The sequence below is a fragment of the Malus domestica genome, chromosome 15 (assembly GCF_042453785.1).
Source record: "Malus domestica chromosome 15, GDT2T_hap1".
NCBI lineage: Eukaryota > Viridiplantae > Streptophyta > Magnoliopsida > Rosales > Rosaceae > Malus > Malus domestica.
In genome coordinates this window covers 515569-543544 of record NC_091675.1, presented here as the reverse complement: position 1 = coordinate 543544, position 27976 = coordinate 515569, and the positions used below count along the sequence as shown (strand labels likewise).

At 37.2% G+C, this 27976-nt stretch overlaps 4 protein-coding genes and 1 long non-coding RNA gene across 10 annotated transcripts; 1 reads left to right on the top strand and 4 right to left on the bottom strand.

Annotated features, from left to right (window-relative positions):
* The first annotated feature begins 872 nt into the window (after positions 1-872).
* On the top strand, positions 873-5809 carry LOC103450359 (protein FREE1). Of its 2 annotated transcripts, none has more exons than XM_008389695.4 (10): positions 873-2007; positions 2638-2724; positions 2824-2955; positions 3736-3867; positions 4017-4082; positions 4167-4277; positions 4537-4629; positions 4837-4870; positions 5117-5187; positions 5292-5809. In XM_008389695.4, the coding sequence occupies exons 1-10, from the start codon at positions 1084-1086 to the stop codon at positions 5367-5369; spliced, it is 1728 nt and encodes a 575-aa protein (XP_008387917.1). In that variant the 5' UTR covers positions 873-1083; the 3' UTR covers positions 5370-5809. The 2 variants fall into 2 exon arrangements, with proteins under 2 accessions (XP_008387917.1, XP_008387918.1); XM_008389696.4 differs by having other exon boundaries at positions 874-2007; positions 4840-4870.
* Positions 5810-6666: 857 nt separating this feature from the next.
* LOC114821620 (GDSL esterase/lipase At5g42170-like) lies at positions 6667-10242 on the bottom strand. Its single transcript, XM_070814118.1, has 4 exons — positions 10174-10242; positions 9919-10120; positions 6864-6994; positions 6667-6771 (listed from the first exon to the last, which is right to left on the bottom strand). Exons 1-4 carry the CDS (start codon positions 10240-10242, stop codon positions 6667-6669), a joined length of 507 nt encoding a protein of 168 aa, XP_070670219.1.
* Positions 10243-11942: 1700 nt separating this feature from the next.
* Positions 11943-13890, bottom strand: LOC139192536 (uncharacterized). The gene is made up of 4 exons (XR_011576739.1): positions 13709-13890; positions 13532-13627; positions 13363-13430; positions 11943-12702 (listed from the first exon to the last, which is right to left on the bottom strand). It is a non-coding gene; the product is annotated as an uncharacterized lncRNA (long non-coding RNA).
* Positions 13891-15182: 1292 nt separating this feature from the next.
* LOC103450356 (GDSL esterase/lipase EXL3-like) lies at positions 15183-18607 on the bottom strand. 5 transcript variants are annotated; one of them, XM_008389691.4, is made up of 5 exons: positions 18021-18607; positions 16810-16940; positions 16155-16388; positions 15679-15934; positions 15183-15493 (listed from the first exon to the last, which is right to left on the bottom strand). In XM_008389691.4, exons 1-5 carry the CDS (start codon positions 18292-18294, stop codon positions 15300-15302), a joined length of 1089 nt encoding a protein of 362 aa, XP_008387913.1. In that variant the 5' UTR covers positions 18295-18607; the 3' UTR covers positions 15183-15299. The 5 variants fall into 5 exon arrangements, with proteins under 5 accessions (XP_008387913.1, XP_070670286.1, XP_070670283.1 ...); XM_070814185.1 differs by having other exon boundaries at positions 15183-15484; positions 18021-18472; XM_070814182.1 differs by having other exon boundaries at positions 16780-16940; positions 18021-18417.
* A 5611-nt stretch (positions 18608-24218) lies between these two features.
* On the bottom strand, positions 24219-26742 carry LOC103450357 (GDSL esterase/lipase EXL3-like). Its single transcript, XM_008389692.4, has 5 exons — positions 26247-26742; positions 25901-26031; positions 25539-25772; positions 24647-24902; positions 24219-24561 (listed from the first exon to the last, which is right to left on the bottom strand). Exons 1-5 carry the CDS (start codon positions 26542-26544, stop codon positions 24368-24370), a joined length of 1113 nt encoding a protein of 370 aa, XP_008387914.1. The 5' UTR covers positions 26545-26742; the 3' UTR covers positions 24219-24367.
* Between the last annotated feature and the right edge of the window lie 1234 nt (positions 26743-27976).

Sequence of the window (27976 nt, the reverse complement as noted above, 5' to 3'; positions counted from 1 at the left end):
CATTTCATCTGGCTGAGAACCGTGTTCCATTTCTCCCTGCAACATGATTCCATGAAATCCCATTCCTACTAGGCTTTTCGTGTTCCAATGTCGTGCGTCATGGAGCCTTTAGTTTTAGGGAACATTGAACAAGAAGGTCTGCATATTTACTTTATTGGTTCAGCTTAAGACCCTGCTGTCTACTTTCGGACAAAGTAACGTTTCGTCGTATAATGTTATTAATTTAATCGTTAATGAACGAAATATATGATATTAAATTATTTTTCAAAACTAATTAATATGGTGAGAATGAGACAATTCATTATAAATCTATGCAATATTTTTTAACTTAACTAAGTAACATGAAACACGCCATTTAGTACTACGGTGTGATGGTATTTCTCTACGCTTAGATGTGAGGGGTCTTAGATTCGAATCTTATGAATGACGAATTCGATGCCGAATTAGATTGCCCATTGTGTAGATTAGTCGAACTCCTCTGTCCTTTAGTGTAAGAATATCGATATACTAAAAAAAAAAAAAAACATGAAACACATGCACCTTTTTTATTTGACACACAAGCGAATTTGCTCCGATGATGTGAAGGAAACAAACATTCCACTCAAAACCAATTGGTTATGCAAAGCGACCCTACCCCTTTCCACATTAGGGAACACGCATACAAGGTCTAAGTTCACTAAGAACGAAAATAGTTAGCCCATTGTGAGGCTAAGCCCACTTTTCTTTCTTAATGTATATAATATAGTTTGGTAAAAAAAAAAAAATCCAATCTCAAGTGGGCTCACTTTAAATCTGCTCGTAAATGAAAATTTGAGATCGGCCCATTTGAACTCAAAAACTTGAAATACGAAAAAAGTGAGATCAGCCCATTTGTATTTTCTGATTGTTTCCGGATTACATCGAAACGTCCCCTTAAACTTATTCATAACTACGCGGAAGACCGTTTGTTAGTTTACACCTCGTCGCCAAACGCAGAGGAACACCCAGCGCAACCGCATTTTTTTATTCCGCCTCCGCTTCCGCTTTCTCTTCCTCCTCTTCCTCCTCTCTCTGAAACGACCTCGTCGTGATCTGCTATCAGCGATGCAAAACGGGGATTACTTGTCGGCTCCGTATTACCAGTACCCCCCTCCACATCAAAACCCTAATCCTATCCCCAACCCCGCCGATCACCACCACAACCCCTACGCCTCCGCACCGCCTTTCACCTCCTCCGATTACTCCCCTTATTCCCAATCTTACCCCCCATATTCTCTGAATCCCGATCCTGCCCCTCCCACCGCTCCTTCCTTCAACCCTCCCCCTCCATTCTCCAATCCCAATTTGCAAACCTTCAATCCCACGCCACAGCCGCCTTCTTCTTTCCCTCCGTTCGAGACCCATTCGCCCTATCAACCGCCGCCACAGCAGCAACCTTATCAACCACCGTACGAATATAACCAATCGGCTCCCAGTTACGCCACTTTGCCGCCCTCGATTCCCGCCAACCCTAACCCTAATTCCAATCCCTCCTCTCCGTTTTCGTCCGTTTACCAGAGCCCGTTTTCTCAACCTCCCCCTTCGGTGCCGCCTGTATATGAAAATTCTTACGAGAATTCTCTGAAATTTGATCACGGCGGTGGTTCCGGCGGCTCCTATTTAGATGATAGGTATGGAGGATATAACCGAACCCGAACCGATTTGGGATCGGATCCATATGGGAAGCGGTATGATGCAGGTCTGGATGCGGGGTACGGTGACGGTGTTTATGCTTACGGAGGTAACAAGGTGGAGCCGTATGGAGCTCGTGGCACTGCACCCAAGTCTTCAAGCTCGACTTTGTTTGATGATTACGGAAGGTCGATCAGTGTCCCATCTGGGAAAAATACGCCGGTGAGCTCGACCAAGATCGTCCGGGCAGTACCCAAGGCCGATACTCAGGAGGATGCAAAGAGTGGTGTGCAGAAGTTTCGGGTCAAGCTGTTGGCTGAAAGTGGAGGGCAGAGCACCATGGATGTCCTTTGCCAGGTATGAACAGGGAGATACTGCGTTCTATTTAAGTCCAAGCTTAAACTTTAATAGAAGCATTAATTACTTAGTTATCCTTGCGTTTACTGTGATGGGATTTTCACACTGTTAATTTTCACTTGTGATTGTGTTGGAGCGGGAACGGATTAGTTTCGTTAAGTCGTTCAATATGCTATGGATTTCAATAAGTTTACATTATAGCATAGGTTACAACTGTAATTGGAGCCTTAGAAATCATGTTTTCACATAACTGTTGTTCTATAGAAAATGGTAAGCGGGGATTAGATGCTAATTAGATAGAATTAGAGCACTATGGCCTCTTGGTCTATTTTGGAATGGATTACCCACTATTGTTAAATTGTTTGAGATTAACTCTGCTCGATGTTGTTTCTATATGCTGATCCTTGGACTGTTCTATTTTTGAAATGCATATTATCGTGAAGCTCTTTCTGGTTCTGGATGATCATCTTTATGTTGGTTTAGGATGATCATCTTTATGTTGGTTCAAAGTATGGGTAGTGTTTTGAAGGCCACCCCGTTGCTCTTGTTTAGTTCCATCCCCTTCCTTTCTTTCAAATCTTTCCTATTGATTTGTTAAGTAAGATTTGCCGATTCTAAATTCTTATTCAGATTGGTTTGGATGGTATCCGCATGCTTGATCCTGCTACCAGTCGGACATTGAGAATATATCCCCTCGAGACCGTTACAAGATGTGATGTAAGTTTAAATTTATTTTAGCATCAAGTTCGTTAGGGAACTGTTAGTTTATGGATTGAGGTATAAGTGATTTGTATGTTTATTTTCCTTCTCATGCAGAAAACCGACTCATCCACCTTTGCCTTTTGGTCAAAGAGTTCTGTGGATGTTGAGCCAAGGCGTATTAGATTGCAGTCAAATAGTTACACTACCAACACCCTTTTGGATACGGTGACTGCTGCAACTGTACAGGTTGGAAACTAGGGAATTTTGCCTTTCCCCTTGCCCTGAAAGAATAATGGTTCCCCTTCTTTATTGACAACGTGTGATTAGGGCCTAGGTGATGCTTTCCTTGTTTCTGCACCTGTTATTTGACAAGTTATGTAGGAAGTATAAACATTGATACTTGATTTAGATGCTTGTGATGCATTGGATCTATGTAAAAGTTACAGAAGGTGGGTGGGATTTTTCGTTTCGTGTTTCAGTTATATATGTGTTTGTCTTGAGTAGGGTGGTAAACTACATAGATTGACTTATGTGTCCGAACTTTTAGATTCATATTGATCAAATAGGCATGAGCAGTCTACGTACATGAGGGGTATCGTTTCATTTTGAAGTAAAGCCAGCTGATTTGTCTGTGCATAAGTGCATTTATATCAAATGTGTTCCTTCGATGGCTAGTCTCTAATGATATCTACTGGACATATTTGCAATTCCATGTACTGGTTGGTTTCAAGCATTCCTAATTGGGAAAATGAAATCTCTATCATTTAGTTTGGAACTTAATGAATTTTGTTATCAACATCTTTTTGGCCTTCTTATACTGAAAATGGAAATATGAGCTTACTGTGTGTCTATGTTGATACTATGATTGGAGGTTCTGTCTTTATAAAATTATATGCTTTTTTGAAGATCTGAATGATGCATAATATGGTTCATATTATGTCCTCAAGACTATGGTTAACCTTATCTTAGAGATTTTGAATGTTGATTACATTTAGTGATGTATTGTTCTGACCTCTGGTAACTCAGCTTAAGGAAATGGGTGGAAGAATCAAGCCAACGGAATCCACAAGGCCAAGTGAACAGTCTATAGAGAGAAAGAAAGGATTAACCGATTGGATGAACATTATTAAACCGGGAAATGAGGAGAAAGATCATTGGGTAATATTAACCTGCCTCCCTTCCCCTTTTGTTTTCTTTGTAGAATGATACAAATGTGGTAGTGCCACCTTTCAACACAGCATCTCTTTTAGCAAGTAATAATATAATCTTGCTCTACACTTACTTATTTCATTACTGCTGTTTCTTAGGTCCCTGATGAAGCAGTTACAAAATGCACGGCGTGTGGGACAGATTTTGGGGCTTTTAACCGCAGGGTATGTCTAAATTTAATGTGGCATTCTTCATTGTTTGTTCATGTTCTCTTCATTTGTACTTATGGATTTCTCCCCCCATTTTAGCATCACTGCCGGAACTGTGGAGACATTTTCTGCGACAAGTGTACCCATGGCAGAATTGCCTTAACTGCTGAGGAGAATGCTCCGCAGGTTCGAGTTTGTGACCGTTGCATGGTACGTCTCTAAGCTTCTTTAGGGTTTATCACTGTCAGTTGATCATATTATTCCAACTACATCAGTAGTAAATCAGTAGAGGGGTGTGGAGAGGACTGAAGATTCCGTTTTATATTTTCGGTATATGTAATTTCCTTGTACTTTTGTTGTGGACTATACAATACAAAATGGTTTGGTTTCTGTTTTACTGTTATCATGTTCATGTGCCATATAATTCTGGTGGAATAAAGATTTCATATGGTGTCATTATCCTTTGTAGGCTGAAGTGACTCAGAGGCTCAGTAATGCTAAGGAAGCATCTAGTAAACCTGCAGGACTTCATAGTCACGAGGATCTTGCCAAGAAGCTTCAGGTGATTTCGGTGTTGTTCGTCTTTTGCTTCTACCAGACCAATCTGCTCTTAATTGACATTATGTTTTCCACGAAAGTGGAATTTATTTTGACAATAGAAGCTGAATTTATTTTAAGTCTCAGTACATGCATTTTTTTATACATGTCTGTTGTGCATGTTTGCCCTTCCCTTTTTTTGTCATAAATTCATTTTATTTATTTTGAATAGGAGGAGTTGGAAAGGAATCGCAAGGAATCTTCAGGTAATTTCTTTGCTTGTTAAGATTAGACGTTGGAAATATGAGTAGACCCTCCATTGAAAGGAAATTTTTATGTCTTAAATTTTTTGGACAACCTGTGCATGTTCAATGTCTGAGTTAAATCAGTTGGGTTAGTCTTGTAACATTTAAATATTAACTTAGGAGCCAATAAAATAAAATAAAAACAAAATATTAGCTTAGGAGCTAGAAGCTATATGAACGTTTACCGTTTGCATGTTCATTCCTCAGGTTCAAAGTCTGATGGATCTGGAAGGAGAATGAGAGAAGTTGCCTGTCCTACATGCACGGTCCACTTGCAGGTAATATATTATATAGAAGTTCAACTGATTTTGAAGTGAAGTAGTAGTGTGCATGTTTATATTTTTTTGTGTATGTGGTGATGGAATTACTGGAATTGTTGCAGGTTCAAGTTCCCAGCTCGGGGTCGGAGACCATTGAGTGTGGGGTTTGCCAGAATCCATTTCTTGTGAGTGCTCATTGATTCGAAAACAGATTCTCATGACGGCACTCAATTGTTATTTATGTAGTTTCCCGGTTCAATTTGTTTTATTGGATTGCTTATGTTTCCTAATAATTTGGAAGAGCTTTTGCGGGTGTCGGTGTTTTTCTGGATTGTTGTTTGACCAGATTGGCTGCTGCTTTCTGCTGTTTAGATTGTAAATTAAGATTTTTACTTGTAAGCCTCATCAAACAGAGTCTTGCCTTTTTTAGCGAAATTGATGTTCATATAATTTACTTCTGTACATCAAACACATGATGCCCCACTTGTGTATGTGTAATGGTTCATCAGTGTTGACCTTTGTTTGCGAGTCTGGTGTGACCTTGTTTCATGAGAGAATGTGTCGCGTTTGCGGTCATTTGGTTCGTGATTTCGATGTATTAACAAATGTATGAATTGAATGCCAATTTCCATTTGAACAACTTTTGTTAACAAAATGATTTTCTCGTGTTGCCGTAATCCGGCAGCCGTTGGATGTTTATGTCATGTATTTGAGATTTTGATGTGGTCGTTACTTTGTCGTGCTGTTTATTTCTTAGTTACATAATTAGTAGAGACTATTACTCACAGAAGATACGCAGAGATGGATGAAGAAATGTCGAGGAGTCCACTTTAAACGAAAAGTTGGTCGCGTTGTGTAATCCGAAATGTGACAGACGAAAATTAAGAATGCCTTGAAAATAAAAATATAGAAACGTTAAAAGACTTTTTAAAAAATGAGATTTTTTATGGATTTTTTACACGGTAGATGTTAAACTATGAAGTAATAAGGATCCTATGAAGAGTTTTGATAAAATTTCCTTAGCATTTCTCCAAAAAAATAAAACTCGAAAAATATTGAGAAATTCTCCTTGGTATTTCCCATAAAAAAAAAAAAAAAAACTTGAAGAATAATGTATTTAGTTCTAAGTGTGCTATCGCTTGCTACATGGTGGGCCTAAAATATACTTTTTGAACAAAAAGGGGTATTGTTATTCTTTCTTTTGTTTTTTTTAACCTTTCACCTATTTTTGTTAATTTTTATTCATTGATTTTCTTCAATTCATTTACTTCGAATGCTAAAAATTAATAACGGTGTATGAGAAATAAAAATATGTATGTTGATATTTGATAGTACTATCCAAGGGCTTCGCTACCTAGCTTATCAACCAACACGTAAACAATCTTGTCCACCGGTAAGGATTTGGCATTAATACTTTGATGGTGACCATACAAAAGCATCCATTACTTTCAAGTTAGATCAGACCATAATTTTGCTGACGGTGATTTTCTATTACGCTTAAGGCATCAGAAATTCTAGTCGTTTCTCCTCTCCAACAATTCCTTTTAGCTTTTCTATGTACTCCTTGAACTGTTTCAATTGGTCAGATAGCGATGCAACTGCCTACACAATCGAATTCCAGAATTAATGGAGGAGGAAAAAAAATAAAATTAACAAAAGAACAAAGGATTAGAGCTTAAATATATAGGTCGTACCGCAAGTTTTGCTGTCAATGGATCATAACCTGCACCACCGGCAGCTATGACAACACCGGTAAGGAGGTCATTAGGCTGCAGGGTTGGATCCAAATATGCCGGCAACAGCTCCTTGATTCCGAATGCTTCCACTGTACATGAAAAAAAAAATCGTAACATAGAGTAGGGTTATTGAACATTTTATCGTATGTGTGAATAATTATTCAAAATTTCTGGGACAAAATTAAAGATGAAAATTAAATTCTTAGATTTTTAAGAAAAAAACTAGGGTTAATTGACCGGTTTTACGAAGTTGTACAAAAAGCAAAGGCTAACATTCAAAGTTTATTCCTAACCATGGAAGAAAAAATCGATAATATCGGCGATATTTCGCCGATATTATCGTTTTTTTGGAAGTTCGATATTTTTTTAACTATCCGAACGATTTTCGTTAAAATATCGCGATATTATCGATAATATCGCGATATTTTCGAAATTATCGATAATATCGCGACTTAATACTAAAAAATACTTAAATATGTTGAGAAAACTCAACACATACTTCACTTGATCATAGCCAAGGAAGAAAATATCGGTAATATCGGAAATATCGGTAGTCCGAAAACATGGAAATATTGATGGAAATATCGGGATAATATCGATATCGATAAAAATTACATGGAAACCACGAAAATTGTAAGAAAAACTTGGAAATTTTTAATGAAACTTTGCAGGATGTTTATTTAGTCAATTATCTATTAGTTTATCACAAAAAATTGAAAGGAAATGCATTGCATGATGGATTTAACTGATTTAAGTTGATTATATAGCGAGCTGGCAAACATTGTGAATGTAGAAAATATGTAGTAATTAATGAAAGAAGTTTAAACACACCATAATCATTTATATATAACTAATTAGTACAATATTGGGAGGTTTTATTTAGGATATTAAAAAAAAAAGGAATTGAATAAAATGATGAAGAATAATGTGCCGAATTTGACACTTTAAATTTCTTACACATAAGCATGCGTCTAGGCGTTGAAGTTCCAAATTATAGTATATCAATTAACGATTGAAAATCAATAGGTTGAATAAGACTAAACTTTAATTTGGATGCCAATTATGTTTTTTCAAGTTTATATAAAGTAAAAGAATTGAATTTTGGAAGCCAAGAGTGTGTCAATTGTTTTATAATTCGTCCGGTCAAACCACGGCGAGTTGGCCGGCGTACAAGGTATCAATCTCTTCGTCTCGTCGAGTAGTACAACTTTCCTTTTTGTTTCACTCAATTTCGTTGAGTATTGAAAAAATTATACTCATTTGAATCTTACCCAGTTTCCGGCGACCGCAGTGACTTTCGAGGCATTTTCCGGCCAAACCACGACGAGTCAGACATCTTGTGAGGTACCATTCTCTTCGTCTCTTCGAGGGCTACAACTTTCGTTTTTGTCTTGCTTGATTTCGTTGAGTTTTGACAAAGTTATGGCCGTTTAAAGGGGGTGTAAATTTTCGGCCGAAATTCTGATTTTCTCTCCCTTGGGTGAGTCCCACATCGCCCATGCGAGGGCAGTGAGCAAGCAATTTGTCCTATAAAACCCACATTCCCCGGGCAGTGAGCAAGCAATTTGTCCTATAAAATCCACATTCCCCTGCTGAGAAAGGCATAGCTTGTTCGGCCTTTGGGCTATGATCAAGTGAAGTATGAGTTTTCTCAACATATTTAAGTATTTTTTAGTATTAAGTCGCGATATTATTGATAATTTCAAAAATATTGCAATATTATCGATAATATCGCGATATTTTAACAAAAATCGTTCGGATAGTTAAAAAAATATCGAACTTCCAAAAAAACGATAATATGGCGAAATATCGCCGATATTATCGATTTTTCTTCCATGATCATAGCCCAAAAGGCCGAACAAGCTATGCCTTTTTTAGCAGGGGAATGTGGGTTTTATAGGACAAATTGCTTGCTCACTGCCCTCGCATGGGCGATGTGGGACTCGCCCAAAGGAGAGAAAATCAGAATTTCGGCCGAAAATTTACACCCACTTTAAACGGCCATAACTTTGTCAAAACTCAACGAAATCAAACAAGACAAAAACGAAAGTTGTAGCCCTCGAAGAGACGAAGAGAATGGTATCTCACACGACGTCTGACTCGTCGTGGTTTGGCCGGAAAATGCCTCGAAAGTCACTGCGGTCGCCGGAAACTGGGTAAGATTCAAATGAGTATAATTTTTTCAATACTCAACGAAATTGAGTGAAACAAAAAGGAAAGTTGTACTACTCGACGAGACGAAGAGATTGATACCTTGTACGCCGGCCAACTCGCCGTGGTTTGACCGGACGAATTATAAAACAATTGACACACTCTTGGCTTCCAAAATTCAATTCTTTTACTTTATATAAACTTGAAAAAAACATAATCGGCATCCAAATTAAAGTTTAGTCTTATTCAACCTATTGATTTTCAATTATTAATTGATATACTATAATTTGGAACTTCAACGCCTAGACGCATGCTTATGTGTAAGAAATTTAAAGTGTCAAATTCGGCACATTATTCTTCATCATTTTATTCAATTCCTTTTTTTTTTTAATATCCTAAATAAAACCTCCCAATATTGTACTAATTAGTTATATATAAATGATTATGGTGTGTTTAAACTTCTTTCATTAATTACTACATATTTTCTACACTCACAATGTTTGCCAGCTCGTTATATAATCAACTTAAATCAGTTAAATCCATCATGCAATGCATTTTCTTTCAATTTTTTGTGATAAACTAATAGATAATTGACTAAATAAACATCCTGCAAAGTTTCATTAAAAATTTCCAAGTTTTTCTTACAATTTCCGTGGTTTCCATGTAATTTTTATCGATATCGATATTATCCCGATATTTCCATCAATATTTCCGTATTTTCGGACTACCGATATTTCCAATATTACCGATATTTTCTTCCTTGTTCCTAACTCAATTATCATAATAATACCAGTTAGTAATCTTTTATTAGTGTTCAATGGTGATGGTGATGGATGATGATGATGGTGATGGTGATGACAACCTATGAAGTCTGTGGGAACCTTTCCATTGGAATATCTGCCAGTTGGCATTCCTCCCTTGAGGTCTTTTCCGTAGGGAAGGAAATTGCAGCGTGCAAATGTCTTGAAGTTTTCGTTGTTGTTGCCGGTATCAACAATCGAATCTCCGAATGCAATAACAGCCGGGACAGTCACATTCTTCGGCAGCTTGACTGTCGCAGCTGCCTCAATGACGTATTCTTACTAATAATATTGCAGAAGAAAATCACGAAAATTACATATGACTGCATCTGCAGCCTGCGCAGTTTAGGACTAAATAGCCCTAGTCCTCCTGCAACTGCATGCATCTGGACAATATCACCAAGTGGCAGGTGCACAAATATAAATGATCTAAAAGAAATGAGCATAATCTTGTGGTTCTACAGTTTATATATGGTTAAGATCGAGTCTGGACCCAAAAAAAGTTCGAGCCATAGATTTTTCTGAAGCGAAGCTGTCAGATGGTATTCATTTATTAACAACCCAAATAAATATTTAGCTATCAAAAATTAATGTTACTCTTATCACATTTTTTACACTATATTTGTACCACCTCTTTTAATAATGATGGGACTTAGATGTGTTGTTGGGCTCTACCGCAATTAAAGAAGTGATACAGATGTAAAATAAAAAATGGAGAATATTTTTGTTCACCATCATGTTTATCAACATTAAATGAGTTTAAATTTTGACATTTGTGTAGTGGATAAACATAAATTTAAAATTTAAACTCATTGGGTTTGATTTTCGCCAAATATAAAATTGAACCACATTATTTTGACAAATTCATTGTAAGACTAAGTTCACTCCCCATCCCTTAATGTACATACCATCGTTTGTTCAAAACTTAAATAATAACAATATACAATAATGTGCATTACCAGTATTTGAGATGTGTATGTGTGTAACGTCACTCCTTCTTTGGTTGTACTAAATTTCAACATGCAGTAAATATTTAGGTGGCTTAATTAGGCTCTCCAGGCTGATATATAACTGACAAGATAATAAGAGCACCCCATACCCCCGGCGCCCTACCACCCACTAAGCCAAATATAAAATAATATTACAATTCTCAAATAAAGCATGATTTATGCATATGTGATTAAACTAATGCTATTTTACGTTTTGATGGCCGTCTAATCAATTCTAGAGGGAGCTCGATGCTTAACAACCACCACGGCCGCTTTTAATTGCTTGATGTGGAAGTTGTTTGGCGGGGGCTCGTACCCTCTTGATATACAGTGGAGAATTCATAAATATCAAATCAATCAATGTTGCGCGTATTTCTTAATTATCGACGTGAATTGTCTGCCTTTCTATTTCTATACTTTTCATATTAATTTTTATATTAATTTTTTTTATAAAAATAATAAAATATAAAGTAATAGAAATATAAAAAGTTAACATGGCTTAATCGTGACCACACAAAACAGGAGAAGATAGAAAAAGTATGAAAATGGAAGGACAGACAATCCACCTCTCTTAATTATAAACTCTACTTTAAGGATACACGAATTATGGGGCATGCAGGGCATCTGCTTGTAAATTTTGTGTTGTGGCTCTGCATGTGAATATGATGCAGTTGGAAGTTGACTTATAAATGAGGATGGTTAGATTATTTGACACGTTCCAATTCTAATATTCTCCGAACATCAAGATAGGCATGTGCTAGCCGACACCCGAGGGTAACGAAAGTCATTTATTGAATGCAAATGTTGATAACAAGAATAAATAAGACTTATAAATTTAGGAACGTGTTTAGAATATATAACTAACTAGAAAACTAAAAGAAATAATATAAAATTTAATGAACAAAGTAATGGGTCCTACACCGAGATGACTCGAAAATGCAAATGCATAAGTGCCTTGATGCTGGGATTGTACGCCTCGATTCTAAGTCATGAGGGGGCGCAAAACAAATATGAGTGGACCAAGTTGATATATATATATATATATAATATTGAAACAGTTATCAACATACTAACTCACAAAGTTTTATGAAAACTAATAGAATAATAAGTGGTAGATTTTCCGAAAACTCTAGCATGCCATAAAACATCTCATAAAACATATTTCATATGTAGTGTGCTAACTAGTGGTATCATAATCGCCCAAAGGCAAAACATAAAACACTTCCTTCACAAGTATCAATCGCTCGTGGGTTCCTACAGCACCCACCTGAAGGCATATATAGTATCAATCGTCTGAAGGCTCCTACAACACCCACCCAAAGGCATATATAGTATCATTGGCCCGAATGCTCCTACAACACCCACCTGAAGGCATATATAATATCAATCGCCTGAAGGCTCTTACAACACTCACCCGAAGACATATATATAGTGATCACTAGACACGCACAAGACCATTGAACATAGTCTTTCCAAACATAGGTGTATGTGTGTGTGTGTGTGTGTATATATATCTCTCTCTCTCACTCTCTCTCTCACACAAAAACATCTTCATAGTATAAAGTCATCCATCATCTATACTATAAAGAAGTGTTATAAAAACATGTTCTAAATAGTATATCGTCATCCATCAGATATCCTACAAGAACCTGGGTTCGATAGAAAATATGGTATTCCAAAATAAGCTCAGTATAGCATGATAATAAATTTCTCATAAAACGTAATCATTAAATCATGTTTTTCATGTATGCATTTCTACTATTAAAACATGCATTTTAGAAGGGGCCCACTCACATATACTTTGTTGTCAAAGAGCCACACAAACTAGCGAAGACGAAATCGTCACAATATATGCACCTAAACATATAAAGAGACCAATTAATAAAACTATATTATAACAATTGAATTTGGGAAAACGGATTTAGGATGTCGAATTACCCTAAGAATGGTCCCAGGTAAATTTCATAAAAGTCAACACAATGAATATTCCAAAGAATATTCCTTAATGAAATATTCCCCATCAAGGGTTTTGGCCTGTTAGGGTTTAGGGTTTGAAAGGTTAAAGGGTTTAGTGGGCCGAAGGTCCTATATTAAAAGGGTTGGACTTTAAGAGTTTAGGTTTAGTTTCAAACAAATAAAACAAATAAATAAATAAAAGGGGTTTGGGCTTTGGGGGTCACGGGCCTAAGGCCCGAGTTCTAAATGGCCCAAAGGCCTAAGTGACAAAGGGTTAGGGGTTTAGGCTAAAAGGGTTGGGCCTAAATTCAGATTTAGGTTTGGGTTTAAAAAGGTTTTGGGTTTGGGCTTGGGTCACAAGGGCCCAAGGTTTAGGCTAGGTTTCTGATTCTGAGTCGGGTTTGACCCGTTTAACTTGTGGGTCGTCGGACTCCAAGAAGGTCATATTTCGGCTGGAAAATTAGACAAAATTTAAACGTTCATAACTTTGTCAATACTTAATGAAATCAAGTGATTCAAAAATGAAAATCATAGTTCTTGACGAGAGGAAGAGAATGGTACCTTGCATGACGTCTAACCCGCCGTGGTTTGGTCGGAAAAAGCTCGAAATCCGCAGAGGTCACCGGAAACTAGGTAAGATTCAAATGAATATAACTTCTTCAATACTCAGCGAAATTGGGTGAAACCAAAAGGAAAGTTGTAGTATTCAGCGAGACAAAAATATTGATACCTTGCACGATGGCCAACTCACCGTGGTTTAGCCAGAAATTAGCTGGAAATCACCGGACTCACCGGTAAAACTGGAAAAACACCTCCCCGAGTTGTTCTACGTCCAACCAATGTACACAAACATCAAACCTACCCTAACTAACCTTAAAACACACCCCACAAGGTTTTAGAGTCTTACCCTTGGCCGTAGACGACAGAACATGTCGGGGAAGGTTGCACAGTGACGGGAGGGAGGGGTTCCTCCATCGATCCTGGGTTTGTGGGACTCGCAAAGGATATGGGGAAGGGGTGAGGTCGTCATGTTGTGTGAGTGTGCATGAGTGTATATGTGTATGGGAGCTCGGGGAAGAGAGAGCACATAGAGAGGGAGAACGGGAAAGTGAGGAGAGAAGGAGAAGACTGAGAGAGATGAGAGATGAGAGGCTTGGGGGACAAAAATCATGGGGTGGGTCCCCTGGGCTCACTTATTAAGATCCAAAAATAATTTTTTTAAATAAAAACCCAAAACTTAGTAAAATTATAAACTAAATTTGGGAAAGGGGTTTTACATTACTAATGTATTATAAATGAAAACTAATGAAAATGGCTTGAAAACTTTGAGTTTTAATGATAAGGACAAAATAAAGGGTAAAGTGAATAGTACCAGGATTGACTTTTTAATGTAAAAATGTGGTTTTTCGTTAAAGTGAACAGTACCGGGTGCTTTTCGTTAAAGTTTCCGTATTATAATGGTCGAGATGAAGCGAAATGCGAAAAAATGCTTAAGTTATGTTATTGAATTAGACGTTGGGGAGCTATGATGGAGAAGCAAACTCTTTTTATCTTTCCTGTTTTTTGAAGGGTGATTTTATTCTAACCCAATTAACTAAGAGATTTGGGATCAAATTCTATATTTGTGTTCATATATGTGTTTGGCTAAAGTGAAATTCAAATATATATATGAGATTTGAGTTCAAGGTGAAGCTCGTGCCAACAAGTAAAAATGTTATTCAACTAAAAAAAATATTATTTATTTGAGTCCAATCATCTCTAATGCACATACCTAAATTAATATTTTCTCATCCAATGCAAAAACTTGAATCTTAAAATCCAAAATATAAATATATATAACTAAGAATATAGTCATTGCATAGGTGAAATTTAAAAACTTTAAACCCATTTTTGAATTCAAACATGATAATATAGGTTTAAAATGAGTTGTTTCATTGTCCCCTCTTAATGTAGATAATATCGGTTGTTAAAAAAAAATGAGTTGTTTCATTGTAGATTCTCTAAGCTATTACCTCCTCTCATATTGAAAACGTGAATATGATCACATTGGCTAAAGTGAACGTGTTATCACATGTATAATAGAGTTTGATTTTCTCCTGTTTAAATTAATTAAAAGTTAAATAACGCACCATGTAAAACAAATGCAGAAACTCAAAATCCTATACGTGAAATGAAAATCGATTAATTGGAGCCGTCCATGTCCATTCATGTTTCCTTTTCAAGCCAATCTGAATTTTCTTTCAATTACTCTGTCATCTACTAAACACGCAATCAGTACATAACATCATCCACGCCCACCCACCTTCTGTAACTCATTATTTCTAACAACTCTTGATACAACGATGTGTGCTTGAACGTGAAACTCAATGAAAACAAATGAATTAATTAACTTTAACTAATTTCAATAATTTTGTCTAATCAGTGCTCAAATACTGGATAATCATGTTTCATAATTCCGTACAATTTGCTTAATTTAATTATTACTTGTTTGTGTGTGATCACACCAAGTGGGGGAGATATTTTGTTATGAGTTCGTCGACGATGATTTTGTAGGCGCCCTCAGTCGGGTGGTAGCTGTCCCAAAATAGATAATGAGAGTCATCCGTACACGTCTCTGGCTCGAATCGATTGCACAGAATGGACACCTCCAGCTTCCCACTCCCGCAACACCCTTTGTTCGAAACTTCAAACCCTAATGCAAATTCAACACAAAATTCGTTAGTCTTTGAGATGTCGTCAAAGGGCGTGTTTGAGATTGCTTTCGTAAAAAACATGTATGCTCATAAATTTTTCTGTTAGAAATACTTTCATTACAAATGCACTGAAATTATGAATACAAATCCAAGAGCTTCCTAAAAGATAGGGTTGAGGTTTTACCGTAATTAGTAGGGTTGATGATCATATCCAAAAGTGGGTTGTAGATGTCGACGTAAATCAGCATCGAGTTAGGTAGGTTATTCTTGAGGTCGTCCAGCTCAGCAGAGAGCTTAGAGTTAAAGAGCATGGCTGCTTGGTTTGGTTTGTCTGCACAATCTCTTTCCACGCCTCCTCCTAAAGTCCTCTGAGATGGCAGACACCCAATAGGTGGTGCACTGAAAACACCAATTCTTCGTGCCCCCAATGCATACAATCCCTTCAAATACGAACAAGGTATCACACATCCAAAATGCAAATTACAAAACAACACTTTACAAACTTGATCACATATAACAAAATGAAACAAAATTATTGAAAGATAAACACGTAATATAATCAGTTCACGTATAACATTGTATTGATTATGCAGGTTGACCAAACTAATGATTGCTCATAAAACCGGATTTATGTCTAATTATTTCTTAATTAAAAGTTACCTTAAAGAAATCGGAAGCTTGATTGAGCATGAGGTCAGTGTAAGAAGGAACATCATACTCTAACTTCCTAACGCCGGCAACAAAGTAGGTATTAGCAATATCGTTGCTACTTGCAACCACAAAACATAGACTGTTGGCTAGGATGAAGTTTGCTCTCTCTTCTCCCACAATTCCTTTGAGCTTTCCTATGTACTCTTCAAATTGCCGCAGTTGATCGAACAATGGTGTAACTGCCTATTTAAATTTCACCAAGGAATCATTAGTAACGTAATTAGATGTTAAGCTTGATAAGCATGAGAAACTTTCTAAAGTACTCGAAATACTGCCACATATATCATGATTCTACTAAAATTATAACACGTATATTTGTATGTTACTAAACGAGTGTAATAGTATATCACGTCACAAATGTTATGAACACACATAAAATTTCATTGATAAACAGATGAGTAATGCTATGGAGACTAAATTTGAAGACAAAATTTATAAACTAAATGATGTGTCACCAATAAGAATGAGCACGTTTATCAACGCTTAAGTAATAAACCAATCAACAACTTTCATATCTATTAATTTTCAAATTTTATCTGCAAATTTAATCTCTATAACATTATTGTACACATACTAATGAAAAGAAATATGCAAGTCGTGATACCACAATTTGGGCTGTCATAGGATCATATCCGGTGGCACCAACGGCAAAGCTGACACCTGTAAGCAGATCATTGGGCTGTAGGTTTGGATCCAAATAGGCTGGCAGGAGCTCTTTAATACCTAACTTTTCCACTGAAATAAACAACGCATAAAACCAAATCAAATGAAAGTTTAGTTAATTAACTTGCATTACGATCAAGATTGAAGAAACTGTACCGCCAGTTGCCACAACACTCACAAAACTAAAGGACCATTTTGTAAATTTCATATCATTGGTTTCACATTGTCGTTAAGTTAACCAACTTGAATTTGCTCTTGGACGGTCATACGAGATACGAGTTCTAACTTCTAAGGTTACATGGACAAGGGCTGTGTTTTATGAGGGCTTTCATTGGGCGTATATAAAGCCACTTGTAAGCTCTATATGAAGAAACGTCTAGCAAGTGCTTTTATGACCCATAATCACTTTTAATTTTGTCAGTCTTACTTTTTTTGTCAATAATATAAAAAACACTCTTAACCATTCCATAAACAATCACAAACTTTGAAGTAGTCAGAGAAAGAAACACTAGGAGGGCGAGGCAATCTGCGGTCTAGAATCAAAGATTCTATGCAAAGATCCCTTATTTGCTCAATGTGATTCATTCTCACAACTTCTTACGTGTGACGAATTTATAAGCTTAACACGTGAACAACACAAATCGGACGACAGGGAGCGTATGTGTCCATTTAGCTTCACATGTGGGACCACATACTTTGATACCATAAAAGAGGTTGAGATTCTACCATAAAGCAATTGACAATATAGAAAATAACTCAAACACTTATAAACACATATAATATCTCTTATTTCCCGATGTGGAATTCATTCTAAATAATATCTACATATAAAAGATACGATAATGTTGATTGATTTGCAATTCCATTTACTTAAATATTTTATAAACAATATTGAAACTACTTTAATTAATATTGAATTTAAATGCGGACACGCTTTCTTGATCGGTTGAACCAACCGACATATGCAATAAATAAGTCAAACACTAGTATTGCGTATCAAGTGCTTTTATGGAAAAAGAAAAAAAAATTATCAAGTGCTTAATTTATTCACTAAGAAAACCGAATTGTAGTATTAATTAGTATCATGTATCGTGTGAGAGTGAGAGTGAGAGTGAGAGTCAAACACAGCAAAAGCAGAAGCAGAAGCACCACCTATGAGGTCAGAGGGAACCTTTCCATTGGAATATCTCCCAGTAGATATTCCTCCTTCGAACTCCCTGCCGTAGGGAGGGAAATTACACCGAGCTGGCGTCTTCAGGTTGACGTTATTGTTCCCTGTATCGACGATGGAATCGCCAAACATAAACACAGCGGGAATCGTTGCATTGGGTGGCAGCTTAACGACATCACCTCCAACCGCTTGGTTTCCCAAAATCACCAGACCACAACAAACAAACAGAAAAAATCTCAATAATAATGTGGTCATCACTGAATACGACTGCAAATTTCTCTGTTTGGTTCTTCCCCAAGTAGCCGGGCTAGCCAGTTGACTAAACTAAACCAAACAACGGAAAAGGATGAAGAGAGGGAGCCAACTTATGGGCCCTGATTGGTTGCGAGTGCATTTATATTTATATTTATTGGATTTGGATCCTTTCTTAGGCAATTGGCCGACGTTCTCTTACCAGTGTTTTTGGACTGTTGAATTTTTATTTAACGGCTGTAATTATTATAACTTTTAAAGAACTCTATTTGTAATATCTAACGGTCTACAAACACTGATCAAGAGGATCCCAACTAGCTGACTCGGAAACGATCCAAATCCATATTTATTAGAGCAATTCCACCCATGGAGCCCTTCCCCCTGGCAATCCACTATTCAATCCACCCTATTAAACAGTAACTGCCTTAAATGAATAGTAACTACCATTAATGAACAGTAATTGTCATTTACATCTCCACCCTTGGAACCCTCCCCTTGGCAATAAACAATTAAAATAATAGTTTTTTTTGTTTGTTTAAATAATAAAAAACCCCCTCTCTCTCTCTCTCTCTGACACAAAAAAAAAAAAACAATTACAAAGCCATCGGGCCACAGGCCCGTCGACTTCCCACCCCCCATTCGCTCGGCCTCCCACCCTCACTCGGGCCCTTCCCCGCTGGAGCTGCTCCCACCGGCCCTCAGGCCCTTTCTCCTCCCCTGTCGCCCGAGCAACCAGCATCCGCTGGAGTTGCTCTTATACATATAAAGGGAGCTGCAGACAGCCCGTACTGTCATTTAGATCGATCATCAGACACAAGACATGCCTTGTTTAATGCAAATGCAATAATGCATATAGTAGGTGGTAGCGTACGTAACTACTAAATACAATTTTAAAATAATAATTAAAACCAGGCAAGAGAAGCCCAACAGTACAACGAAAGCCAAAACACAGGAAACCAGCCAAAAAACAGACAGAACAAGGGGGTAGAAGAAGGCTCAATGTGTCCCCCCTTGCACCTCCTCCCACACAAAATTAAGGCAGGCAGGTGAACTATCCTTGTTCAAAACATGCACCAGCGAAAATGGGGGGCGGTCGACCCAAGACACATCACACATCTCTGCACATCTGTGTGACATCAAATAGTCCTCCACCAAATTGGCTGATCTTGGGACCCAAGATCAGCAACAGTCTTGAAAGGCCTCCCCAAGCTTCAAACACTTCACTAAAATATGATAAGCCTCCCATCTGCCCTCAAAGATTGAACCCCGCATACATGAAATAGTTCCTTGAGAATCAGATTCAACCAAGGAAGAAAATATCGGTAATATCGGAAATATCGGTAGTCTGAAAACATAGAAATATCGATGGAAATATCGAGATAATATCGATATCGATAAAAATTATATGGAAACCACGGAAATTGTAAGAAAAACTTGGAAATTTTTATTAAAACTTTGCAGGATGTTTATTTAGTCAATTATCTATTAGTTTATCACAAAAAATTGGAAGGAAATGCATTGCATGATGGATTTAACGGATTTAAGTTGATTATATAGCGAGCTGGCAAACATTGTGAGTGTAGAAAATATGTAGTAATTAATGAAAGAAGTTTAAACACACCATAATCATTTATATATAATGAATTAGTACAATATTTTACACTTTATACATTGTATGGTAAGATACATGAGTGACTTAGTACCACATAGAATTCTTATGAGGTTCAAAATTTTCACTATGTTGAAGGAGTAAAATGGGAGGGGTTCGAATCCCCTTGGTGTTTTTTTTAAATATAGAAATTTATCCTAGATAATAAATATTAGCTTGCAAGCCTTGCAGACATCTTAACGACCATATAAATATTACCGGCTGAATATGTAATCACAAACACATATGTAATCACAACTTATTTATAATGTACTCAATTTTTATAAAAAAAAAATAAGAAAATTACCATTTTGTTATATATATTTTCCAGATCCGTATACGTCAAATGTGCGCAGATCAAATCATATCAGATTAGATATTTTGCACACCCCAAGACGTCCACGTACAAGTCAGTAAAAACCCTAAATCACCCACACGGTGACACTAACATTACTCGCACCTCTCTGCCCTCTAATTTACGAAAGACCTCGTGTCTTCCCTTCGTTTCACATAATATTTTCCCCTCCGAGCCTCCACCTCTCTCTCTCTCTCTCTCTCTCTCTCTCTCTAGTCATTTTCCTTCCAACCAAACAGTCCAAAATTTTCCCATAAAATTCCAAAAAATGGACTCGACGCCAATTAACTGGGAAGCCCTAGACGCTATCGTCATCGATTTTCGTCAAATCGGAGAAGCTAATCAAAGACGACGACTCCGCCTTTACGACGTCGCCTTCCCCTTCCTCTTCCTCTTCCCCCTCCTCTATCTCCTCGTCGTCGTACCACTCGAGATTGATCATTCGTCAGATCATGCGAACGCAGGAACCCTCGTCTTTCTCCCTCTCCTTCTCATCTCTACAACTCGGCGAACACAGGAACCCTCTGGCGAGTTCCTTCAATTTCTCCAGTTAGGTAAGCTTCGGGTTTTTCTTTTTATGTTCTAGATCGAAGCTTAGATGTGAAATTGAAGTTCTATCTCGTCTTTTTGCAAGGTTTTTGGGATGAAATCGACTCGGGAATATCTCCGGTGAGGCTGTGGGTGTCGATGAACTTTCCGAACACCTCCGGCCGTTTCACGGCAAACAGACGTTATAAAAACGTTCATCTCGTCTTCTATTTCATTTTCATACCTAGATTGGAGTCTAGGGGGTTGTTTTACAATCGACCGGAGCTGTAGAAGCTTCGACGTTCGTCTCCGACTTGCACAGTTTCGAAATTTCGCGATAATATCGATAATATAGCGATATTATCGATATTATCGCGAAATTTTGACGAAAACCCCTTGGATACCACTTAAAATATCGGTTTGGGGAAAAACCGATAATATCAACGATATATCGCCGATATTATCGATATTTTCTTCCTTGGATTCAACCACCACATGAGTCAGATTCAAATAGAGACCCAACTCACAACCAGCCTGCAAAGCCAAAGCTTCCGCACATCATAGAATGAATTAGAACAAGAACGAGAATCCCTTTTTCTCTATTTGTCAATTAATTGTTAATCTTTTTTATTCGATGACAGGTTGCACATGGCATATAAATTTTCTCATCTACCAAACATCAATATTTAAGACACGGGGGCTAAATGAATCAATGAGATCTCACCGGTACTGTTTTTGGAGTCTCTGCCCAAAACATAAAACAAGAAGGGGTATGCTATCCACACATTTCATTTTACTTCTTACACATCCTTGATAATTTCTGTCCGTTGATCTTCTTCAATTCATTCAATCCGATGGCCGAAAATTAAAAAGATGTGTGAGAAGTAAAATGGGATGTGTGGATATCACATCCCAACAAGAAGGGCGGTAGGAGAGGCTAATTAGCTCAAAGAGCACAGTTACTATAGTCATGCAAAACTACAAGAAACTTTCATGACATCAAATCAGGGGTCAGAGTTAGAGGTTTTTAATGTTCTATTTGAGTGCCTAATCTAACCATAAGAAGCTCATGACGTAGAATAGATGGCTGAAAGAACTAAAGAGCAACTTTATTAACATTGCAAATTTAGACTCTATTAATTAGGAGCATGATCCACCGTTTCAAGGAGAATAGTGTCATGAGCATGACTTATTGATGTGTGCTGACATGTGAGCATTTTTGGCCGAATTAGAGTCACGAGCAAGACTCATGATTCACCGTTTTCTCAACTCATGGTGGATTCTAGATTTTGAATTTAGAGTATATATCATTCGAAACGATTAATTTCACAAATAATTTCATCAAATCCTTCACCTCAACATGTACTACATGGTGCAAGAATATCTATATATATAGTCATGTGCAATAACTAATAATTGGTTGAAATAATTTGAATATAGAATTATGGATAAATGCAAGCAGTTGGGGAGATGTGAGATCTCCTTGTACATACTTGTGTTGGTTTTCCGATATCCATTGAATTCATAAAATAGAATTGGGGCCGTATCAGGAGAATAAGAGTTGAATATCAGAGTGTGCAACAAACAAGATTACAAAATAATACGAATATTATTAAACTAACGAGAATGCCGAAACGGCTACAAAACCCTAAAATGCTACATTGTGAATGACTTAATTATTCTACGAGCTACAAAGCACCATATATATAGAGAACTAATTTAACCCTAATAAGCAAAAAAACGAAACCCTAATATTAATGGGCTAAGCCCAAATTCAAACAATAAAATAATCCTAAATTCCAACATCCCCGTCAAACTCATGGCGGTACACGTCATGGGTTTGCTAACAAGTAGATGCGGATACAAGCTCCGTTAGGCGGACATGAGAAAGCAAACTCTGTTAGGCTAACACGACAAGACAAGCTCTGTTATACGAACATGACAAGGCAAGCAGGTGAGCAATCAAGCAAGCAAGCTCCGGTGTTGAGGCAGACCTCGAGTTTTCACTTTGATTTCGTGGTTTTCGGGACAAATTCACTGTGCGCGTTTGCGTTGAATCTGGCGGTGCTTCTGTAGGTGGGAAAGACCTCTGCTTTGACTATGAATGTTGCTGGGGTTGTCAAATATTGGCTTTTGATTGCATTTTCGTGGTCTGTGATCAAGGATACCGTGACACCTATCAATTTGATGAGGTACCTGATTTGGCAAATTCAACTTTTTTTTTCTTCTTCAAACAGCAAAACCCTAATTAATACAAACTGATACAAACAAATTGACACCAATCAAGAGCAGATTAAATTCCCAATGATCAAACCTGCTCTGATACCAAGTTGAATATCACAGTGCGCAATGAACAAGAATACAAAATAATAGAAATATTATTAAACTAACGAGAATGCCAAAACGGCTACAAAACCCTAAAAGGCTATATTGTGAATAACTTTATTATTATACAAGCTACAAAACACCATATATATAGATAATAAAATATTCTTAAATTCCAACAATAAGAGTATCTAATGGTGCATGCATTCCTCCAGCTTCGTTGTGAAGAGCAACGACTTGCGAACGCGTAATTCATCGATCTTTACTAGCTATTTGTTTTTTGTGTCACTTGATTGTTAATAAATAATTGATCGTCCTCCAAGTCACATCGTACTTAACTATGTCGTAATAATGCATGCATCTAATCTCCCAACTGCATCTCTGGCCCTCTGGGTAAATTCTCAACCCAGAAATTTATTACAAAATTATAATATATATACATCCATATCTATAACGTGGTAGCTTGCCTGCCAAGTGGTCATCTAAAACTTAGGAGAAAATTTTGTTATGACCGGAACATGGGTGATACATCATGTATTTTTATATAAGTGGTGAAAAATTTTATTTTTAAATTATTAACATTTTGACATACATATCTTACTATTTATATAATGATACGTGGTGTACTACTCCGTATTCCGAACACATTGAAAATTCTGTGTAAAACTTGGCATCGATCGTGTATATAGGTCGTTTTCTCATGCAACGTGTTGAATTTGTTCTTAAAACGAGCATGGGCTCGTGATAACGAACTATCATTCGTGCAACTGTCAATTTAAACTATTCAATTCAAAATTTTTGGATTTCTTGCATGATACAACAAGATTTTAATATTAATGAGTTGTGGTACATTTTCTTCAGAAGCCATTTTGCACTCTAAATTCAACCATGACCTACTTTTTTGCTAAACACTAAATCAAAGACAACCATACTTAATCCCTTAATTAAGGATAACTTGGAATCAACTGGATATTTAAAAATACTACTTGAATTTAATTACTTTTATAGAGTGAGAGCACTTTCTTGAGCGGGCACCAACACAGACTCAGAGAGACAAAAAGCTGAGGGAAGTAAATTAATATAATGTTTATTATTACTTTTTCTTCCAAAAATATGAAAGCTGATTACATGACTTGACTTGAGAATTGAGGATTAGCGACGTGCATAAACAATCAATTCATAATGTCATATATGCTGATTTTAACAAGCATATTAATTAATTAAAAAAAGAAGTCTTTAATGTATCTCTGAAGAAGTGGAGGAATGAGTACATTGTAGGTTCGTTCTGTAGGATGATAACTGTCCCAAAACACATAATCGGATGGATTTTCACACGTAGAATCGAACTTGTTGCACAACACTGCTACCTCTATGTTCCCCGTTCCACAGCAACCTTTCTCCACAACTTTAAACCCTAAAATTCATTAACCCAAAAATCATTAACCAATTCAAAATATTAAACTAATCTCAACTGCATATTATTTAGTTAGAATAATTACCACTTTTGGCAGGGTTGAGAATTATATCGAGCAGTGGATTGTAAATATCCACATAGACGATTTTACTGTGGGGCAGGGCGGAGCTCAAGGAGTTGAGTGAGCTGGACAGTTTGATGTTGAATAACTTTGCCGCATCGTTGTATTCTTCTGCACACATTCTCAGAATTCCTCCACCCAAAGTTCTTTGTGAAGGCACACATCCTATTGGCGGTGCACTGAACAAGCCGATCCTTCTCGCCCCAAGTTTATACAATTCCTACCAATTAATTACCATATCATTAGTAAATAAGGGATTGTTTATAACTTGTTAATCCAGTGGGTCAATTATTATCAAGGGAAAATTGAAATAGAAAAATTTACAATTAATCACCCAAACTCCCTGTTGTCTTGCAACTTGGCACCGAAATGACACGGCAGCCTTATTTTTAAAAACATTCTCGTCATGTATCACGGATTGAGATTCTTTCAAGATCTCACGCTCCAAAGCCCACGAATTAGACAATTTGGAGCGTTCAAATTGAATATTGAAGAGAGATTATGTGTGAGATAAGCCAGTCAGATAAACTAATAAGGATCGCATAATTTAAATTAAAAGTTCTAAATTGCTCGGTTGCGAGCTCTAGTGTTGGACAGGTTCTCAATCCATAGATCACGACTAGCTAGAGTACTTGAAATTGTTTAATTATTCTATCAACATGTACTATATTATTGCCAAAATAGGTGTTGCACGACATTTGTCTTTGTACTTTCCTTCAATTTTCTTTAAAACTCATCAGCAAACATGGACCCTAGTTGAATCAAATGACATGAATAGACTTAAAAATACTGAAAAGGTTCCCAAGTAAAAAAATTCAGTTAATATTTTGTGCAAATTTCTCAAGTTTTATGTTACCTTGACGAAACTAGATGCAGAGTTGACCATGAGGTCAGTGTAAGCAGGAACACTATATTGAGCTTTTCTTATGCGAATGGTAAAATAAGTGTTGGCGATGTCATCGCTGCCGGCAACCACTAGAACTAGAGCGTTGGATAGAATGAACTGGGTTCTCTCTTCTCCAACAACGCCTTTGAGCTTCACGATATACTCTTTGAACATTTTCAACTGATCATCCATTGATATAACTGACTGCATTTTATCATCAACATTGTGAAAAATAATACGGATTGGTTATAGAAAGTATAATCTTTGAGCACAACAATTTATTCCATTGATATATACATATGTGTATGCGCGCGCGTGTTATAACGACGTACCACTATCTGGGGTGTCATTGGATCATATCCGGTGCCACCTGAAGCAAAGACAACTCCCGCGGGGAGATCTTGCGGTCGTAGATTTGGATCCAAATATGCCGGCAAATACTCTTGGATTCCCAATTGTGACGCTGATCATAACCAAAATTAATGTAGACATATAAAATATGAATTTTTGTTATTCATTTGCAATTCTCATGCATGGATTTTTGTCCAATTCTTTTCGAATAAATTTTGAAAATGTAGATACAAGTGTTAAGAAAAGCAACTCAACAGAAGGGGAAAAACATGACGAAATGGATAAATGGATAAATGTATGTTTGTATGCGAGAGAGGATTGTTATACCTATGATGTCAGAGGGCACCTTGCCATTGCCAAACCTGCCAGTAGGCTTGTGCTGCTGGAAATCTCGTCCATAAGGAGAGAAATTGCACTTAACAAGTGACTTAAGATGGTTGTTGTTGCCGGTGTCCATGATCGAATCGCCAAACACAATCACCGCCGGAAAGGTCTGGTTTGATGGCAGCATCACCAGTCCCTCTGTGGCGGTAGGGTACTGGAAAACACCAAAAACTACAACACAAACGCATAATATCAACCGGGACGACAGCAACTGGGAAGAACAAGAAGAAGAAGACTCCATGACGAATAATCCTGATCCAAGTAATTTGGAAGACTGTTTGGTCTCACCCTAATACTCCTCCAGGTGCTTTTTAGTGCCTTAATATATAAGACAAGATGTGAAAATATCGTGACTTTGCCCCTTTTTTTTTTGTCATTGACTGCTCTAAAAGGAGACTTCATAAAATATTGTTGGAGAAAAATTCAGAAATAAATAAAAATAACAGAATTTGAAATTCTAATACTTTATTAACTAAAAATATTTGCTATACAAAATGAAATACAAAAATAAGTACAAGAATTAAAATGGTACTAACTTGATTACAACAGGTAGAGGCTATCGCAAAAGTTATGTCATTCGAACAGTATTTCCGTCTCACTCTTGTGCTTGTGGTTCTATAACGTCAGCTCGAATAGGATACAACTTCCTAATTCTACAACCCGCACTGGATTATAGAATTCTAGCTAATTGCTTTGTGTGTTTACTCTCTGGAAAGTTTGTACAGAAGATAAGGAGGAAGAAAAGATGATCCTACTTGAAAACTGTGATTGCAAATATATAGGTTGTTTCACACATTTTCAAATACCTGTTCAGCGAACTTGAAAATACACAACTCTTTCTAAGAGCTATGTCTCTTAATCAAAACGTTTTTTAATTAATAAATTAATTAAAAACTTAATCCGAATTTAAAATTAATGAATCCGATTAATTAATATTAATTGTATTAGGCTATATTTTACAAACCTAATCCACATGTAACATCCCACATCGACCAACGGGGAGGGGGTGATGTGTCTTATATGTACATGCCCACCTCCATATAGCACGAGACCTTTTGGGAACTCACTAGCTTCGGATTCCATCGGAACTCCGAAGTTAAGCGAGTTCGGGCGAGAGCAATCCCAGGATGGGTGACCCACTGGGAAGTTCTCGTCTGAGTTTCCAAAAACAAAACCGTGAGGGAATGGTGAGCTCAAAGCGGACAATATCGTGCTACGACGAAATCGGTCCGGGATGTAACAGAATGGTATCAGAGCCATTATGTCGTTCGGTGCGAGTGTGCCAACGAGAACGTCAGGCCCCTAAGGGGGTGGATTGTAACATCCCACATCGACCAACGAGGATGGGGTGATGTGCCTTATATGTACATGCCCACCTCCATATATCACGAGGCCTTTTCGAAACTCATTGGTTTGGATTCCATAGGAACTCCGAAGTTAAGCAAGTTCAGGCGAGAGTAATTCAAGGATGGGTGACCTACTGTGAAGTTCTCATTTGAGTTCCCAAAAATAAAATCGTGAAGGAATAGTGAGCCCAAAGTAGACAATATAGTGCTACGGCATAGCCGGTCTGGGATGTGACACCACACAACCATAAGGCCCAAGCCTTCAATTCATTTCCAAATGGTCCAAATCCTAACTAATATTGTAAAAGACAAAACATATATAAAGGT